General features: G+C 34.5%; 1 protein-coding gene across 1 annotated transcript; it reads left to right on the top strand.

Annotated features, from left to right (window-relative positions):
* Positions 1-11,036: 11,036 nt before the first annotated feature.
* On the top strand, positions 11,037-18,032 carry LOC147396864 (transferases/nucleotidyltransferase). Its single transcript, XM_086452143.1, has 12 exons — positions 11,037-11,312; positions 11,390-11,467; positions 14,865-14,945; positions 15,035-15,254; positions 15,332-15,390; positions 15,815-15,864; positions 15,972-16,059; positions 16,150-16,398; positions 16,493-16,585; positions 17,017-17,121; positions 17,333-17,449; positions 17,546-18,032. Exons 1-12 carry the CDS (start codon positions 11,151-11,153, stop codon positions 17,609-17,611), a joined length of 1,368 nt encoding a protein of 455 aa, XP_086308269.1. The 5' UTR covers positions 11,037-11,150; the 3' UTR covers positions 17,612-18,032.
* Positions 18,033-19,849: the final 1,817 nt, after the last annotated feature.

The following is a 19,849-nucleotide window of genomic DNA, read 5'->3' as shown; positions in this document are numbered from 1 at the left end:
ATCATACAACTCTCTTCTTGAAACTATCCCAAGTAACATTGCCAAGTTTATCTCATTTTGAAGAACTAAACAAGGAGTTTGGTTTTGGTGAGTGGGAGATAGAATTAAAGTAATGCTAGATTAGAAGAGTTGGCATCTTTGAACTTATTGACTAGTACTCTACACTTAAATGTATACAATATCAAATGTTTGTCCAAAGAGATCTTTGTATATTGGAAAAACTTGAAAAGGTTTTGTGTATACGTAGTTAGAATAAATTAATTAATCAATGTTTTACCGTTTTGTTTGTTGTAAAGGTTGCCAAATCTAGAAAAATTAGTGATACTCGACTTGGATAGGATAGAGGTATTTAATTTAATGGGGGCTACTTGAGGAAGAGATCATGTTGTGAGCCCTAAGTTAAGAAAATGGGTTTTTCCAATCTACCAAAATTGACGACCATATGGAAGGAGTTCATCCCTCTTGTAAGCTTTCAGAAACTAAAATCAATGTCTTCGTCACTTTCGTGATACCCATCGACGGTAGTCCTGTATGGGGTTCCAAGGGGGAACCATGGGGCAAAGACTTTAGTGATTGGAGAATCTTGAAATTGAGTGGTGCAAACATGAAGGAAACAATGATAGAGGAGGGAACAATGGGAAAGGATGTACTTAAGGAAATAGTGGTAAAAGGAGAATAGGACAAGGCGCTTCTCCCTCAATTAACCACTTTTTTACTGAACAATTTACCAAAGCTCTATAATTTACACATCGATCGAATGTACTTTTTGATTGGCCTTGCTTGGAAGTTCTACAAGTGTACAATTGAAGGTGATAATGTCATGTGGTTTGGAGGATTGGAACGAGAAGACCAAAGTAGCAAGTCGCGCGACTTGCAACTACAACCACTATTCTGGGTAAATTCGGTCGTCCAACTGGACCGAATTTTGTAAAATTGTTGGTTCAGATCAAATTGAACCGGAAATTGAAAAAAAAAAAAGTATGGTTTGCTCAAACTTGTGGTTCAGCCATCCACTTGAGTACAAGAGAGACTTTTATGAATCGGTTTATATAAAAAAAAATGGAAAAAATTTATTTTCAAGATAAGATTTTTAGTAAAGACTATTATTTCAACAATGTGATAATCTTAATAACGTTATCCTTCTACTTAAATAAAAGAAGATAATTAGAAAAATTCTTTCATTCTATTTAATTATAGAAAATCCTTAATTTTAATGAATGTATAGTTAGGAGACTTTTAACAAGATTGTTAAAATTATCTTAAGATATCAAAAAATATTGAAAAAAAGTAAATTATTACATGATTGAAAGTTTATTGCTTCACAAATAAGTTATTTACATACGTTTAAAATTTAATTATTAATAGAAATAAGTCGGTTTGACCGAATTAAACCACAATGGTCTGACAAAATTTTCAAGTTTTTAGTCCAATTATAGATTGGGTACTTAAAACATTGGTGATCAAGTTGATTTGTGTCGAGGTTCACTAAGGGGGAGTGGGAGGGGGAAATGTAAAGTTTGATTTGTGAGCAAAATGTAATCATTATTGGTGTTTCTCAAATTTTTTAAGTACTAACGTTTCCATCCTTCCTAGGGATGGCAATTTCGCCCCGCCCCGACCCACCCTTATAGGGTCAGGTTTTAACGCTTTTATACGGTTTTAGTGCGATTTTGGTATTAAAAATGAAAAACCAATTAGGTTTTAGGGCGAAGACGGTTTTGATATACACCACCCCTCCAACCCGCCCCACCCTGCCAATCAGCCCACTCAGCCCTCCAACCCACCTCGCCCCAATATATATATATAGAGAGAGAGAGAGAGAGAGAGAGAGAGAGAGAGAGCTGCTATTGGCACCCCAACTTTTACTTATTACACCTAAATTTATTAAATTATTTATCGCACCTCAATTAAAGATTAAAACACACCATTTAAGTATTACAAAGTTGGCCTCAAATTATTATCTCAACATTTCAAAACATTAGACCTCTCATTCAGCCAATTTCAGTAGTTGTTTATAATTTTGATTAGGTTCATATAAAATCTTAACCCCCCCCCCCACAAAAAAAAAAAAAAACATAAATATAGAAAGAAAAAACTGAGAGAGGATGGGGCGGGTTCAAGAAAAATTATTAAGGGCGAGGATGGGTAAAATAGTCAGACTCGAGTCGAGGTCAGGATGAGCTCAAGGTGAGCAACAACTATTGGGGCAGGGGACGAGTTGAGCTAAATCTTGCCCAAACCCGCCCTGTTGCCCTAATCCTTTACCATGTTGATAAGAATACAAGGTTCCAACTACTACGTATTTCTTATGTTCTTTGTTGTTAGTTGTAAAATGTCAACATTCTTGTTGATTATTTATGTATCTTGTCACTCTAAAATCATGGTGACTCCAATCATTTTAATCGTGCTCTCATTTTTCTATTTAAAATCTTTGATGTGGATTTCGACAAATTACTGATACTTGCTTGTGTGGAATTCTTGGTTATGGTCATATATATATATATGATTAGGATCCGTGTACACACATATCTACTCATATCTCTACAACGTGTTTTGTCCTATGTGGGGTGAGGATGATCTCTATGACGAGGAGATCATCCCCACCAAAAATCAGCTAATTCTAAAACTTCTAACCCCATATTTATGAGTTGAAGAATCGTGGACCGTCCATTTTTTGTAAATCACTTTTGACGAGGTTTACAATTTCGGATTGAGTTGATTTTTGGTGAGATGATCTCCTCATCATAGAGATAATCCTCACCAAAAATCAGTTCAATCCGAAACTTTTAACCACTAGGACAAAACACGTTGTAAATATATGAGTAGATATGTGTGTACACGGACCCGACTCATATATATATATATAGGAGAATGCTAACGTCCAAGACCTCATGGGGACGTTAACATTATCCAACACTTTTTTTTCCCAATAATACCCCTAATTATTTTGTCTTTTAGTAAAAAAGACAAGGGTATATTAATCATTTACACAATAAATACATTTATTATGTTGTTAATAAATGTATTTATTATGTTAGCATTAATTTCCAAAGCATTTAGTCCATTTGGCGGAAACCACCCATGGGGAATCAGTTCTGTACCATGAGTTTCAAGCGATTCTTAAAGGTTTGGACATGGCAAATTCCTTTCACATTAGGGCCCTGAATGTTAGAACGGACTCAAAAATAGCTATCGACTACATAAATGGACTAAACAAGACCCCTTGGAAAGAAGAGAAGCTGGTCAAAGCCATCAAAGCTAAAGTTTTATTGTTCCACAAGGTTGACTTCTCCTTCTGCTTTAGAAAGACAAATCAAGCTGCAGACTTCTTAGCAAGTTACCTTACTACCCCTAGTAGCATTAGGTTGGACCCTCTAAGCCTCCCTACTAATCTTAAGACCATCATATGTAAGGATGCCTGTAGGCACGTATATGAAAGAATGTAAGGCCCTTCTTTTTTCTGGTTGGCGGTCTGCTTAACCCCCCCTTAAATGTTTGTGGTATTTATTATGTAAACAAACATTTACTATGTAAAAGACTAATATGCATTTGTCTTTTTCACTAAAAGACAAATTGAGGAATATCCCGACAACGTATTAGACATTAGCATTATATATATATAAGTCATGATAATTTAACTTAGGCACGTGACATACTCAATCGATACCCTTGATGTGACAAGTTCGGGAACCATAAATGTGCATTCCTAGGGATACAAAACCGTGCTTCCCCATTAAAAGGTACATGTTTATATCCTAAGGAATGCATATCTACAGTTCCCGACCCTATCACGTCAGGGGTGTCAATTGAGAATGCTATGTGCCTAAGTCAGATTATCATGATTCCATATATATATTAGACAATCTCATAGGTGCTAACCATTCGAATGGTTGGTCTCACTTGCCAGACATACATGGTGTCTACTCGATCCTTAAGCTTAGATTTTTCTATTTTTTGCTTTAAAAAATATGAAATTTATCCCTTATTGTTTCATCAATTGTCATCTGTGAACTTTGTTTGATTGACATAAAGAAGATCATAGCAAGTTGATGTAATTGAGTAATAGATAGGCATATTAGACAATAAAAGAATCAACATTAATGGGAGTTTTTGTTCATCACAGTGTAAATAGTAAAGTGAATCTACCTATGGGCTCACACATTTGCAATAATGGTCATCTAAAATGTATTGACTAGTAAAAAATCGGAAGTCATGCAAACATCACAAGTTATGCATCTCTTAGTTGTAATATGCCTTAAGGTGTTGCGTGTATAATTAGAAGAAATTAGTGTTGTGATATAATTGTTTATGAAGTGGAAGATGTAATTTAAAATTGTACGGTTACATTTGAGTTTAATGGATATTGAACATTTATAATCATAACCTTGAGGGGTTGGCTCAATGGCAATTTTAGACTGATAAACGGTTAATGCCCATAAGTTGTGAGTTCAATACCAAGTATGAGTAATCATTCCTCAAGGGCCACCTACGAGGGTGCACCCTCACTTACCTTGTGTGTTTTATGTGCAAATGTTGCACATGCCTCAGGACTAGTCCTTTGACAAGGCCATGGTCTATGGACTAGGCAAAACCCAGATACGGGACTGATCCACTGTCTACAAGGATACCCAATTATCACAAAAATATATATATGGGTCGAGATCCAAAGACGCATGGAGCAACTCATACCTCCACAAATCAACACAGCTATCGGATTAAAAGATGATCCACCGGTTACAATATAAACTAGAGCACTTGAGTCTTTTAAAATACTTACAAAGTTACTTATTTACCTTTACCTCCCTGAACTCCTTTCATCCTCTTCACTGTTGTTCCATTGATGCTCTAAATCTTCTATCACTCTGAACTTGTGGAATAGCCAGCAGACGCACTACATCACCTTTTATTTTCGCCCTCTCCTCTCTCTCACTCCTCTAGTTTAGCTAATCGAAGGTAACTCTAATCTCGTTTAGAGTTAAACATTATTTTTATTTTTTATTTGTCCCATTCTAAGGTTTAAACCTCTCGAATCTCCTCCTCCATTTTCGTACATTTTCAGCACTCACAGTTTCAGCAACTACTCTATTTCTTGTTTCCTCAACAATTTTAGGGTATCCACAACAAGAAGTAAGATTTTTTTATACCATCTATTTGTTCAGCTTTTGTGTTTGATTAGATATTTGGGATAAATAATCAGAATATTATATAGTGTTTGATTACCCTTTTAAATTCAGTTTCAAGTCCTCACCTATAAAATCCTAATAAATTATAATTCATTGATCACACTTTGTATGGAGGAAAAGAGAAAATAAGTTAAAAGAAAATGCTCTATTTATAATTGAAGATACGAGTGAAAAAGTATCTATGGTATTCAACAATACCAACTTTATAAAAATTGGATTTGTAGATTGAAAGTTATATTAATTTTATAAAATTACAGTTGAAAAGTATGAAAGACATAACCAGTATTAAATTTATTTGGAGACTCAAAATATGGTCTGTAGAATATATACCCCTTTTAGAATATGTAGGAACAAGATTTTCATTGACAAATCTCTATTTTGAGGATTCAGATCTTGGTTAAAGATGCTCTTAGGGGATGATTTAGAACATGATTTTTTTTCGTAGTTTTTCAATGAAATCTATATAATTGTTATTATATTCTTTAGGATAGTTAGGGCCTATTTGGATGTAGGAGCCGGAAGTACTTAGAACATAAGTACTCTCATAAGTATTTTTTGAAGTATTGTCTAAAGTAGCTGGATACGTGTTGTATGTTTGGATACAGTTTCTGAGAAGTACTGTCAGAAGTACTTCTAATAGAATTTTATTTTTGGGAACTATTATGGATTATATTAATATGACCAAAATGCCCTTATATGTAACAATTACTGCTTTTAACATTATAACTCAACAACTTATTCTCCAAAAAAGTAACAGTTACTGTCTTTATTCAATAAAAACAGTATAATATCATTTTAAACTCAAAATGTATTTCTCCTTTTTTTTTTTAATTCGACAGAACCTCCCCTAAATATTTGACATACAAAATATAAAACCTATATAAAAACATGACAACTATCATATAATAAAATATGTATATCCCCATAATTCTTTTCTAATCATGAGATGACAAATATTGTAGGATCAGATGAAAAAAAATTCCCTTCTAATTTGATTTAAATGACATTAATTGATTTAGACATTGTTTAATTGTATACTGCCACCACACACAATAAAGGTAACACAACCAACAATGGCTTGTCTTCTTATCAGACACCTAAACCAATAGCAAATGGTCTGTTGTCATTGTTTAATTGTATTCTACCGTCACACACAATAAAGGCAACACCACCAACAATGGTTTGTCTTTTTTTCAAACACCTAAATCAATAACAAATTTCCAAACAAGAGTTTGTTTTATCCTTCACCAAGCAACAACAATAAATAAATAAAAACACCTCAATAATAATCAAACCTACCAAAAAGAGGTTAATGCTTACCTTACAATAAAGGATTTGACCTAGCCAAATCATGGCTGGTAGATGCAGTAGAGGTCCAACTTACTCCATGCAAATCATGGCTAGTAGATGCAGCAAAGTTTCAACACAGAAGTGAAGAGGTTGCACTTGCAACTCTCGCCCAAAAAAGGTTCTTTCATGACAAAAAGAATGACCAAATTTGATGATGATTCACAAATTTGGGGTGTTATAAGTAAATGTTGGGGTGTTATAAGTAAATGTTGGGGTGTTAATAGCAACTCTATAAATTATAGTACTATTATTTGGAAAGCTTGTATTTTATGGTTTTGTAATTATGACCCACCTAAATGGCCTTCCCATCAAACTATCTGGATTGGTTCATAGGTGGCCCGTGGGTCAAGAACAGTATTGTACCACCAATTACCTTCAATGGACAAATAGATTAGCTTGTACAAGTTTCGAATTATTCTCTTCATCATGGTTTTAATAGAGGAATATGATTTATATCCAATTGAATGGAGGAACATAATTCAATATGAAGACTTATGTTCCTGCACTCAATTCTGTCTAAAGCGAGTTTGAGTTATTATATTTAGACTAAGATGATGCAAATGATTATTAAGGTTCCTAAAGAAGTTAAAGACGAGATCACATCTTCAACTAGGTCTCCGCCAATCGTGCACATGCCATCAAAGTACAACACTAATCACTTGGACTTGAAGGTTGGAATTATGAAGGTGTTTATGAAAGAGAGCTTGTATGAACTTAACTCCGAAAAAAAGGTTAAGATCTTCAATATTCTTAAAATAAAACCAGATGTCAAGAATTAATATGGATGGAGCTTATCTTTGAACGGGAAAGACTTCCTTCCATTGAAAGGAAACAATATCAGCATATTCATGGTGATATCAAAAAATAATGAAGACACTACTAACCTGTGTCAAATTCACCATGAAGACAGGTTAGTAATTCTTCACATCTGGTTTTCCTTTAAGAATATTGAAGGTCTTAACCTTTTTTTCGCAGTTAAGTTCATACAAGCTATCTTCCATAAGATTTTGATGGCATGTGCATAATTGGCGTAGGCCTAGTCGAAGATGTGATCTCGTCTATAACTTCTTTAAGAACCTTAATAATCATTTGCATCATCTTAGTCTAAATATAATAACTCAAACCCGCTTTAGACAAAATTGAGTGCAGGAACATAAGTCTTCATATTGACATATGTTCCTCCATTCAATTGGATATAAATCATATTTCTCTATTAAAATCATGATGAAGAGAATAATTTGAAATTTGTACAAGCTAACCTATTCGTCCATTGAAGGTAATTGGTGGTACAATACTGTTCTTGATCCATGGGCCACCTATGAACCAATCCGGATAGTTTGATGGGAAGACCATTTAGGTGGGCTATAATTACAAAATCATAAAATACAAACTTGCTAAATAACAGTACTATAATTTATAGAGCTGCTATTAGCACCCCAACATTTACTTATAACACCCCAATGTCTAAAATTATATCCCCATACCAGCAAAGTTTCAACACGGAAGTGAAGAGGTTGCATTTGCAATTCTCACCCAAAAAAGGTTCTTCCACGACAAAAAGAATGACCAAATTTGAGAATGATTCATACTATCAAAGGTCCTTCAATCTATGTGTGTGAGAGAGAGATTAGTTTTAGAAAGAAAAATTACTCCAAAAATTATAATAAATTGTTTTTAGAGAGAGAGATTGTGAATGTTGTTTACAGAGAATCCAATTTCATTGCCCTAGCTAGACCCCATTCGATTTCATGAAGGAAAAAGGAGGAGATGATCAGTGGAGGTGTAGATAGCTCATCTAGGATTTGTTCCTCTTTCGTTCCATTCATCTCTGCAATCAAGGATAGGCATAGTTATACTATGGAGCTCAGACATGGAGAGGCCACCTTTGTTTCGTGGAGAAAATTGATTAAAAACGTAACTAAGAAATCGAATCAACCATCTCTTTCCTTAAATCTAGTCCACCTTGCCAACAGAGAAGAAGATCTCCTCATCCTTGCGTTGTCCGTCTGTTTCAAGGGTTGGGTTTTCTTGGAAGAGCTTGTGAGATCTGAAGATGAAGCATAGATCATAGTAGTAGAAGCTACTCCGAACGTATGCTGCAGAACATCAAATTTGTTGTTGTGCGCTGAGTAAGAGAAAAAAGAAGAGAGATCCGATCGAGGACATTAGATGTAATTTCTTAAATTTTTAAGGGGCATATTTGTCCCAAAACCACTGTTTTGGCAGAGTTTAAGTGCTCCCCGCAATTTCATTTTTAAGAAGTACCTATTTTAGTGCTCCACCAAAAATCCTATTTTCGACTCTTAGGTAGAGTAGTTTTGTGAAGTACTCAACCATCCAAACACACATAAATTACTTTTGACTTCTTGCAAGAGTCAGAAGTACTTAGAGAAGTCAATCCAAACAGGCCCTTAGTTACAAAGGTGAAAAAAGGATCTTATATACAATTTGGGGAAATGATTTCATTGATGATTATACTCTTTAGTTACAAACACAAACTACTTAGTTCAAAAGATGACAAAACAAGAGATTCTCTTCTATGTAATTAATGACTTCGGGGAGTAGATTGAGTATGCCACGTGGGAGGAGAGTCATTTTATCATTTCTCTTTCTAATTTGTTTACATTACTCTTTTTTAATCTCCTAATATCATGATTTTAAAATGTGTCCAAACCCAAGATGGCTCGAGCAATCCATCACATCTCATAGCCAATCAGGCAAGATCATCAATGTGAATCATTCATCGCATTGACTTGTCCGATCTGAGATGAATCATATAATATTAGGAAAATATTGATGAAGTCTATGATAATGTGAAGTTAATCGAATTTGATATAAAAAAAATTAATTTTTAATGATTTAAATATCTATAATCCATATTAAAATAAGATTTTGTGATTAACATCTTCTAATCCACTCTATAATAAAATAAATAAAAATGATCGCGTTAAAGGCATCCCACAAAATTTTGAAATTTGTTGTAATGTAAAAGATTTTACTAAAGATTAGTGCACTGACTTCTTTCCAACCATTCCTCCCTCCCTTTTTCAAAATTAACAAACCAAGTTTAGGTTGTTCTCTCTAGTCAGTTGATCTCCGGTAAACATCATCAGAGAACATTAATGCAAACACCTTGTCTTCGTTACTGTCTCTCATTTGCTTGTTGAAAATTTAAAAAAAAAAAAAATAGAATAAAAAAATATAAAGGAAAATGGAGTTGAAGCTTTTCAAAATAATCATAAACTATTGAAAATCTATTCATAATATCCTTTATATCTCTCCTTCCCCTTTGTAAATGGTTATAATCATGTAACCTACCAAAATAAATAAATAAATACATATGTTTGTAGATACATAGGTTTTGGGTTTTTATTTTGTGCCAACAGGCACTTGTAGATATGATTTAAGTTGTGTTGATACATTAAAAATCTATTAAAAAAAAAGTTGTGGAACTATGTCGATAGACTGATGTCGACAAGACCCCGTTGGCACAATTTTGTTTTTCTGTAAAAAAAAAAAGTGCGTCAATGGCTACTTTTGACATTGTTCTTCATTAGGTTCAATTTTTCGATGACGGAATTTCTCTTTTCTAATTCTTATACTATGATGATGAAAGAAGAGGAGGAGAAAAGGGATGTCCACTTCTACTGTGGAAGAAGTGGTGGTGGTGGTGGTAATACCAGGGTGCCCTAATTTAAAAAAAAAGAAGGTTGGTTGCCTATGAAGGCAGTCAAACAAAAATAAATATAATATAAAAATTTATTTAAAGGACGCTAACGAAGAGATTTACTTCTAAACAATCCTTAAGTTTTGGACAGTAACTTGACAGGACATTTAGTAGACTTTTTATTTCTTAATGGTCCCTCTTTATTGGCGAACTCAACACTTTTTATTTATTATTGAGGTGAACTTGACACTGGTAAAATCCACCCATTTTCGATTTTTGAGTTTTTTTTTTATTAAAATACATAGAAAGATCAACTAAAAACTTGAGATTATGAATTGTTTAGATGACTTCAAACCAAAAGAATCATTTTTATTCGATTTTCATTCAAAAATTAAGAAAAAAGTGAAAAAAAATATTAATTTTTTTACGTATATTTTTTAAATATTTGAATTTTTTTTTTTTGAAAATAACTTATTCTTCTTTCTTAAATCCTTTCTGATTGAATGAAGTCTCTAAACTTGATTGAGATATCAAAAATTCAATTTTTTATTTATGAAAATGATAAATCCATACAGTTAAGACATTCAATCATGAGAAATGTAGGAGATGAGGTCCAATAACGGTTAAGAAAAAAAAAATTTACAAAATGAATTATTAATAAACCACCCTAAACTTAGAGACTATTTAGGAAAAAGTCCCTCCGCCAAGGTCCTTAAAGAAATTTTCCCAATATAATACCTAAACGGTTTAACTCGTCTGGGATGAATTGACTCGGACGAGTCAATTAGGTAACTGTGACTGAGGTGATTGATAGTCGTGATACTGGGTTTCAAACCATGCGTCCATGGCTCCATGCCTAACATGGAAAAACCCTAAAAAGTAAAAACTAAAACTTTTTATTTGATTCCGATTGAAAAGCCCTAAAAGTCTGCAACTTTGTCTCCCATCTCATGGACTTTCAAGTGGTGATTCTCGCAGGTGGTGCTTCCAAAACCCTAGTTCCTCTCGTCTCCCAGGAACTGCCAAAGCCTCTGCTTCCTGTCGCTAATCGCCCTCTTCTTTCTTACGTTCTCGAGCTCTTGGAAGCCAGTAATCTCAAGGATCTCATCGTTGTACGTCTCTCTCTCTGTTACCAATTTTCCACTTTTGTCATTTAGGTTTTTGATTGATTTTCGGTGTTCCTTTGTAGGTTGTCGAAGGTGCAGATGCGGCTCTTCGTGTTGGTGCTTGGATTTCGGGTGCTTACATTGATCGTCTTCATGTGGAGGTTTGATTTTAGTTCTCCCACCTCTCCTTAATATCTTCAATTGTTACTGAAATTATTTATATGTATCGAAGTACAATACAAAGCTGTTTAAAAATTTGAAATGTGAAGAAATTCATCTAGATTGAAGTTCAAAACAAAATTGTGTAAAAATGTGAACAAGTGCGTCTAGATTAGGTGCACTAAATGTATGAAGAACGGGTCCTGTTAGGCAAATCCTGACTGTAGTATCCTTCTGATTGACTACGTGGATTGTGTCCCTTGTGAACATTACCTCGTATCCTGTCTATTGCTGCCGAGGTACAGAAACCATTGCATGATTTTTTTTTATTTTTTATTTTTTAAATTTAGCCTTTTTTATGTTAGGTTTATGGAAAAAATCCTGACCATGGAGCATGGACCACCTCAATCATAGAAACGTCTTGATTCCAAACAGGAGAGTTTCAACTATCCATCCGCTTTGTGATTTCTTGGGGATCAAAGGGATTTATCTTGTGGAGAATGCAGCCTTTCAACATGTGGGGGGTTGTTGGAAGGAGTGGAATAACAAGCAAAGAGAAAATTAACCATTCTCCTAACAAAATTGCTTCACGATAGAAGGTGCCAGTTTGCTAAGTTTTTTTTTTATAAGTAAAATTTTATTAGCGAAAAAGAAAGACTAGTCGAGATGACCAACCAAGATACAATCACTGCCAAACAAAGCAAACTACATAGAATAGTTGCTACAAACCCAATTGCATCTCCCTACAAAGTCCTAAAAGAAGAATCCTCTAAATTCTTTAAAAATCTTGCACAAAAAATAATAATAATAGAAAACTCATAATTGAAAATATAACATCTTGAACACTTTGCTCTTTACCCTAAAAAACATGGTTATTCCTCTCCTTCCAAATCTCCTAACAAATTGCAAAAGGTGCAAGGCTTCAAACCACCCTCTTTGAAATCGAAGGTATAACCAAGGTCCCCCAATACTCGAACGACTCCTGAACCGATAGAGACGAGCTAGCTAAGATAGTGAACAAGAGAAGGAAATGAGCCCAAATCCCCCTTGACAACAAATAATGATGAAGATTAACTAACTCCTGATCCCTTATACACAACTAACGAGAGAGTAATTTGTATTTGCTTTCGTTTGTTGTTTGCTTTTTCTTTTGGCCTGCTTCTTTTGTTTTGGGTTGGTCCCCTCGACCCCCCTTGTTTCTTCTTTTAATAAATTTATCTTTACCAATCAAAAACTAATAAAAGCTAACTTTGCAAAAACCCCTACACATCAATTGGTCCTTAGTCAATATTTTCCCCAAGGCAGCCCACCAAATGAAGAAGGAAATCTTAGATGGCACCTTCGGATCCCAAATGACTCTTTCCAAGAAATTAGGGGAGTTGGCAAATGTATGATAGAATAAATGCACCGAGAACAATCCATATCTCTCCTCTTCCCACACTCTTGTATCCTCTAGATCCCTATTGATAGGCGTCCCATTATTGGATTTTGATAGTTTGATAACACCTTCCACTGCCCAATTATTGAAGAATCTTCAAAAACCAAAATTCTAATACCTTTCTTCATCTGCCTCCCTCAAGAAATTGCTAAGTGGAAGATATTTCTTACTTGAGAGTCCAAACAATGATGGAAACTGACCCATTAACAGAGAATGGCTCGCCAGCGGTTCTCCCAAAATTTCATTCTAATGCCCGTCCCAATTCTAAATCGAATTCTCATGCGAAATAAAGCAAGTCTTTGAATTGGTTAGAGTCTATGAGTGTTGATACCAAGACTTGGGTTCAAAACCTGCCTTCACCTACTAATTACAAACCACTAACCCGTTTGCTCACTAAAAAAATGATCAATTAACAATTCCTAAGTGGCTTTTTTTTTTTTTCGTCCTTGCTTTACATATTTTATTTTCTTGGAGAATCTCTTCCCTACTAAAATGCATCTTATATATTTCTAAAAAGAAAATTTCTGTCCTATAGTGGCAGAAAGATTTTGAGCTGACACTTGTTACATGAAGAGGGGTTGAGCTGTTAAGAGAGGAGTGGTTGAAATAATTAATGTTTTTGCACCCGAAGTTGGATTAGAAGAAAAATGTTACAATTCAGTTTTGGGAATAGATATGTGAACCAATTACAAGAATTCTTGAAAGAGTAGTAGATGTAAATGGTCATGTAAAAAAAGGAGAGGATATAATAGGGTGCACATGGGACATGTATTTAGCGAGAGAGATTAAATGGGAAATGCATCCTTGAATTTTCAATGATATGGTCTTGCAACTGTCAACATATATTATAAAAATAGATGTGAAAGTTTAGTTACGTTCAGGAGTGATCAATAAGAATCAGATAGAATTTTTCCAACTTAAAGAAATTTGGTGGTGGAATAATGAGATTAAAAATGTCTAGAAGACTTGGCAAAAGATTTAAAAGATGAAACTTAAAAAGATAAGAAATGCCAAAAAAAAAAGGACATAGGAAAGAGTAGTAAGTAAAATTATGGTGATCTTATCAATAGATATCTACCAAGTTTTGATCAATTAACTTATCGGGTTTTATGGTTACAAGGAACACCCATTTGCATTTGCCAAGATACAAATTTTGAAGGACAGATTTTCTTGAGGGCTTTGTCACAATGATCATAATAGATTCCTTCCACTTTGAATGAACAACTGTCTTAGCCATGGTGGAAGGAGTATTGACAAAAGGAAATATTTGGAAGATAAACCATGAATGATAATTATAATTCAATACAATCTGGATCTATAGTGCTGTCTTCATTAAGCCCGTGGACAAGGTTACTCCAAAACAGGAGAGGGCTTACAACAGGGTCAGAACCAAGCCTAATAATCGTAGATCTAGATTCAGATCCTTATCTTTTGTTAGAACCAGATCTGGATCCGGATCTGACTCTGATTCTGATGTCTAAAACCATATTATCTGATCCTTGCAGAAATTCTAGATGTTCACGTGCATTTTTAAAAAGTTTTACAGTTTGTTAAAACTTTGGATTGATCTGAAAATTATGCATATGGCTTCTCTGTTTAGCAAACTTGGATGTTGGTCAGGCTGATCTGAATAAGTGTACCCAGATTTCTTTTTTTTTTTTTTTTTTTTTGGGGGGGGGGGGGTGGTTTGCTAATTTTTTTTGCAGGTTTCTTTTTTCTCATTTCATTTAACAACCGTATTATGATCAAATGAATGAAGAAGTACAGAAATTTATAATTTGATGATCATAATATAGATACGGAGAACTTCCTTGTGAGGGTACCAGTAAAAAAACTACTAAGGGCAGGTGGTTTTAAGCATTACTGGAGCGAAGTGCTGTTATATTCCGAATTTCTCATTAATGGATGCTATTGCTTCATCATCTGAAAAATATAAGAATTGATTATTTAACAACTTGTAGGTAGCTTCAGTCCCTGAGGATGTTGGAACTGCAGGTGCTCTTCGTGCAGTTGCTCACCACCTAACTGCAAATGATATCTTGGCAAGGATCTATGTTCTTCTTGGCATTTAAAATTTAAATTTTAAAATTATTGTTCTTTTATAATAATCCCCAGACCATGTTTTTTAAAGGTTGTAAGTGGAGACCTTGTTTGTGACGTACCTCCGGGGGCTATAGCGGCTGCTCATAGAAGACACAATGCTGTAGTAACTTCTCTCTTATGTACTGCCCCCATTAGTGGACCATCAGAATCGGGATCTTCTGGTGGAAAAGACAAGTCCAAAAAACCAGGACGTTATAATATCATAGGGCTGGACCCCACAAAGCAGTTCTTATTTTTTGTTGCAACAGGTTTGATCTGTCTGTTTCTTTCATATGCTATATTACCAGATCTGCTCACTCATGAAAGCTTCTATTAATATTAACAGGTGCCGAGGTTGAGAAAGATATACGAGTTCAACTGAGCATACTCCGTGCTGCTGGCCAGGTATGGATTGTGATTATAATATTAGAATTATCTTCTGAGATGAAGTTTTATGTTTCTTACATATGAGATGAAGTTTTATGTTTTTTACATATGCCTTTTCAACTTTATTGTCTTTCCTCTTCTACCTCCCCTTTTCTAATAATACCCCTCTAACTTTATTGTCTTTCCTCTTCTACCTCCCTTTTCAAAGAATACCCCTCCAAGTTTATTGTCTTTCCTCTATGACTCTTTTCCAATAATACCCTCCAACTTTATTGCTTTTCTTCTTCTACCCCCTTAACCCCAAAGAGGATGCTTGTGCCACAGGCACAGGCAAATTCTAGTACATAATAAGTTGTAATGCATCCTCAAATTAATATAATTTACAGTCTCTAAAGCATTTTCTTATATATATATTCTGGTTTTTTTCATTCTGGATTTGTAGATGGAAATTCGGTCTGATCTCATGGATGCTCATTTATATGCATTTAAGAGGTTTGAGGTTTTTCTCTTACCTTCTAAGTTATCTTCTTTTTCACTTCCAGAACTTCCAAGTGAATGTTCTCTATCTTGACCTTTTTTCCTCCTTAATTCTCTATCAGGTCCGTTCTGCAAGAGGTTCTGGATCAGAAGACAACATTTCAAAGCATAAAGCAGGATCTATTGCCATATCTTGTGCGGACTCAACTGGTTAGTTAAACAAAGTCCAGGCTATCATCATTGATCCCCCCTCTTTTTCTCAAGTGTCTAAACTGGTTTCTAACCCATGTTGAACTTCAGAGGTCGGAAGTATCATCTAATGGTGTGCCCCAAGCAGAAGAAAATGGAAATGAGAAAGTTGCTTCCCAGAACAACCAATCATGGTTATCTGAACACCTGACTAGTGCCACTATTCCTGGTTTTCATGAGCTTCATGTTTCGGGTCCTGCTCCAAGAAAGACACATAAGTGCTGTGCTTATATTGCCGAAAAGAGCAAGTATTGTGCGCGCCTAAATTCTATCCAAGCTTTTAGTGACATAAATCGTGATGTAAGAAACTTAAATCTGCCTGAACTTTTTTACTTTGGTTTAGGTTTATATTTATTTTGAAAAAACTGACTTCTTGTTCACATGTGTGAGACAGGTAATAGGTGAGGCGAGTCATCTATCCGGGTATTCATTTTCTGTCCACCACAACATCATCCATCCGTCAGCTGAGCTTGGTTCAAAGACTACTGTGCGTGAAACTCCTTTCTAATAAATAAGCTGCTACTTTTTAAGCCACTCATGGCTACTATATGTGATTGGTTCTTGTGATTGCACTCAGCTATTACTTGGGGAGCTTTGATAGTTGCCTATCGAATTTTTTTCTCCCTTAAAAAAAAAAGGCTTTGTTGTTATGGTGGTAGTTTGTGTTACAGCGAGTGAATGTAAAAAAAAGTTGAGGCAAATGTTTGGGAATGAGGAAATCGGATTCACTAGATTAGGATTTGCTTTATCAACTGAGATGGAGTTATTTCTTTTTCATCTCACCAAATTCTGCTAGGGTTTTTTTTGCAACCTTAGTTTCTCCGGTCACTTCTTAAAAGGTTATAACATTATTACTCGATGGCTACTGATGCTAAGCTTATATCCTCTTACACTCATCAGGTGGTTTGATGGTTTTAGGTTGGACCACAATGCATGCTTGGGGAAGGTTCACAACTGGGCGACAAATGTAGTGTCAAACGATCTTCCGTTGGTCGACACTGCAGGATTGGTTCCAATGTAAAGGTATACTGAAATTGTTTAACTACAAGATTTTATTTCTCAAAGATTCATTTGTTTCATAGGATAAAAGCTCCAATCTCTTGTTTGTGTTACTCCCTACAGTTTTCTGTTGTGACCACCCTTGACATGATCTAAAGCAACTGTGACATCTATAGTAAACCTTTTCCCCGATAAAATAATGAAAAATATTTTTTTGTTTTTTTTATATGCACAGGTTGTTAATTCGGTTGTGATGGACCATGTAACTATTGGAGATGGGTGTTCAGTACAAGGTTCCGTTATTTGCAGTAATGTGCAACTCCAGGATCGTGTGGTTTTGAAGGATTGTCAAGTAATTTTTTTTTTCTTCTCTCAATGACTTCTTTTGTTTCCTACTGGATTCTTCAAGTGTTTCATTTCTTCTTTTCTCCTTCGGATTTGGATTCAGGTTGGAGCCGGTTTTGTAGTCACGGCTGGCAATGAATATAAGGGTGAATCGCTGACAAGGAAATAGAAATACCAATCTCAATGAGTATTTTTCGCTACCTTTTCTGTTTCCTGTGCTTTTTTATAGATCTTTAAGGGACGCATCACGTTTTTTCAAGTGCTCGTGGGAGATCACGAAAAGAACTTTGGATGTCTGAACCACTGGACTTGCTAAATCAACAATGGGAAATGAGCTACATCCGACATGCCTTTTACGATTCCTCCAAAATTCAATTTAGGACATCTAGATATTTATTGTAGCATTGGAAAGGAACAATGAACAAGACTTTGTTAGTTTGTCACGGGACTGCTGCTCGAGGAGTGTTTGATTTTGGTTTTCTCCTAGGCAACCAATGTAAGAAGAAAAACAAAAAAAAAAAAATCAAATTCTATTTATAGAAGGGTTTCTTCATCTGAAGCACATGTTATTTATATGATTTGCTAGAAAATCCTTTAAATTTAGTTTTATTCCCAGTATGTGCCCTTTGATTACTTGTGGCCTAAAATAGGTACGCTCTTGATCTACAACCATATTTCCTTTTTTATACAGATCTAGGATGGTATCCTTTGCACTTATTCTTAGCTTATTAGTCTCAGTGAGACTATAACACATATTGGAGAGCAAGTGATGATCTAATCATGGATGCTCAAAGATCAAAACAATGGACTACTTATTTTGGCAAGAAGTTGAAGAGAAGGACATTAATGTATGGTAATTCTAATGGAAGACAATGGTCAAGGGGTCTGTCATGAGTTTGAAAATGGAGGGGTATCTCTAATATTCATCAAAGTGTATTGTCTGAGTTACGTTTTATTTATTTATTTTGGTGAATTTAGACATTCCTCCCAAAGTTATGATAAATATTTGAGATATCCTATATTTTCATATTTATAGCATGTCCATTGACCTTGGATTTTAAAAAAAATTGATGTAGCCTGCAAGGATTTTCCTTTAGGGGAATATCTTAAGAGGTTCTCTAACAGACTCTTTAAGGTGCAAAAACCGTCTCCACGAGAGACTCAATCAAAAATAAAGAGGGGATTTCCAATCTTTGCATGTAGAGAGCCTTCAAAGCTAGCTATTTTAATTAAAAAAATTTGATAAACACTTTCCTTACTAAGAGTCATTTAGGGCTGGCAACGGATCGGTTCAATATTTGATCAGTGTTACTTTAATATTGATCCGAATTTTTTTTTAAAAGATGTACCCAATCCGATCTGAACGATTTGATGAATATATGAACCGAATCTGATCCGTTTCATTTCATCCTTAATCCGAAATCGATCTAGTACAATCCGAACACATGCCTTATTTTCAAATTATCAATGTTCAAAAAATTTTAAAAAATACAAAATCATATAAAATTTTAAAAAAATCTACTTTCCTACTACGAGTATGGAGGGAAATCAAAAAGACTAAAACTTTTTGTCTATATGTATTTAATAAGAAATTAAGAATATAAAAAAATTATTGCAATATGTTCGGATCAGATTTTTTTCCAGATCAAATTGGGGTACATGCGAATCTGATCTGAAATTATTTCAGAAAAGATTTTAATTTGAATCCTATTCGAATAGGATCGGTTCGGTTCGTATTGGTTTGGACATCGAGTATTTTTCGGATCATTGCCAGTCCTAGGGTCATTGGGCCCACATGGATTACCACATTGGCAATCCAACACAACATCCTTCTGGATTTCATGGAAAAGCTCATATATATAAATATTTTTAAAAAAATTAAGCTTGATCCAAGGTGTTGAAAATGGATAGCTGCCGAACTCCCAAAACTTAATTTTAAAATTTAACGAAGAAAAATATTATTTTTTCTTCAGAATTCTTAGAATTTCATTCTTTACAAGCCCCATGACATCAAATTATGTTTTTGGATGCCAAGATTCACCTCAAGACCCTTAGTAGGATTTAAGTAGGTTTTAGCAAATAAATTTGTTTGTGAAGTAAAATAATATTAAATTTTAAAAATAAAAAAAGAAGTGGAGTCTATGGGAGTTGAAATCAAATTTTACACTACCAAAAATAACTTTTGGTACGTTTTTTTTTATACAAAAGATGCTCTTTATTTTAAAGTAAATTGTTGAAGATGCGCTAACAAGTTGATTTTAGCTGTCACTGTTCATTGTAACCAAAAGTGTGAATGATCCATGATAAAATTTTCTTTCAAAATCTCATTGAAAGAAAAGTGACTCTCAAGTGGTTTAAACCAAAAGAGTAGGTATGATAGTCCTTCATTGAATGGGAAAAGTGTTAG

This window comes from Akebia trifoliata, chromosome 8, assembly GCF_017979445.1.
Source record: "Akebia trifoliata isolate Shusen 1 chromosome 8, ASM1797944v1, whole genome shotgun sequence".
In the NCBI taxonomy this organism is placed as follows: domain Eukaryota; kingdom Viridiplantae; phylum Streptophyta; class Magnoliopsida; order Ranunculales; family Lardizabalaceae; genus Akebia; species Akebia trifoliata.
Note: the sequence above shows the minus strand (reverse complement) of the source record. Positions and strands in the feature narration are given on the sequence as shown.

Excerpts from the sequence above, each read along its gene's own strand:
- LOC147396864 (XM_086452143.1), top strand. The coding sequence starts at position 11,151 with ATGGACTTTCAAGTGGTGATTCTCGCAGGTGGTGCTTCCAAAACCCTA. Across the intron at positions 11,313-11,389 it reads ATCTCAAGGATCTCATCGTT|GTTGTCGAAGGTGCAGATGC; the intron begins GTACGTCTCTCT and ends GTTCCTTTGTAG. Across the intron at positions 17,450-17,545 it reads TGGTTTTGAAGGATTGTCAA|GTTGGAGCCGGTTTTGTAGT; the intron begins GTAATTTTTTTT and ends ATTTGGATTCAG.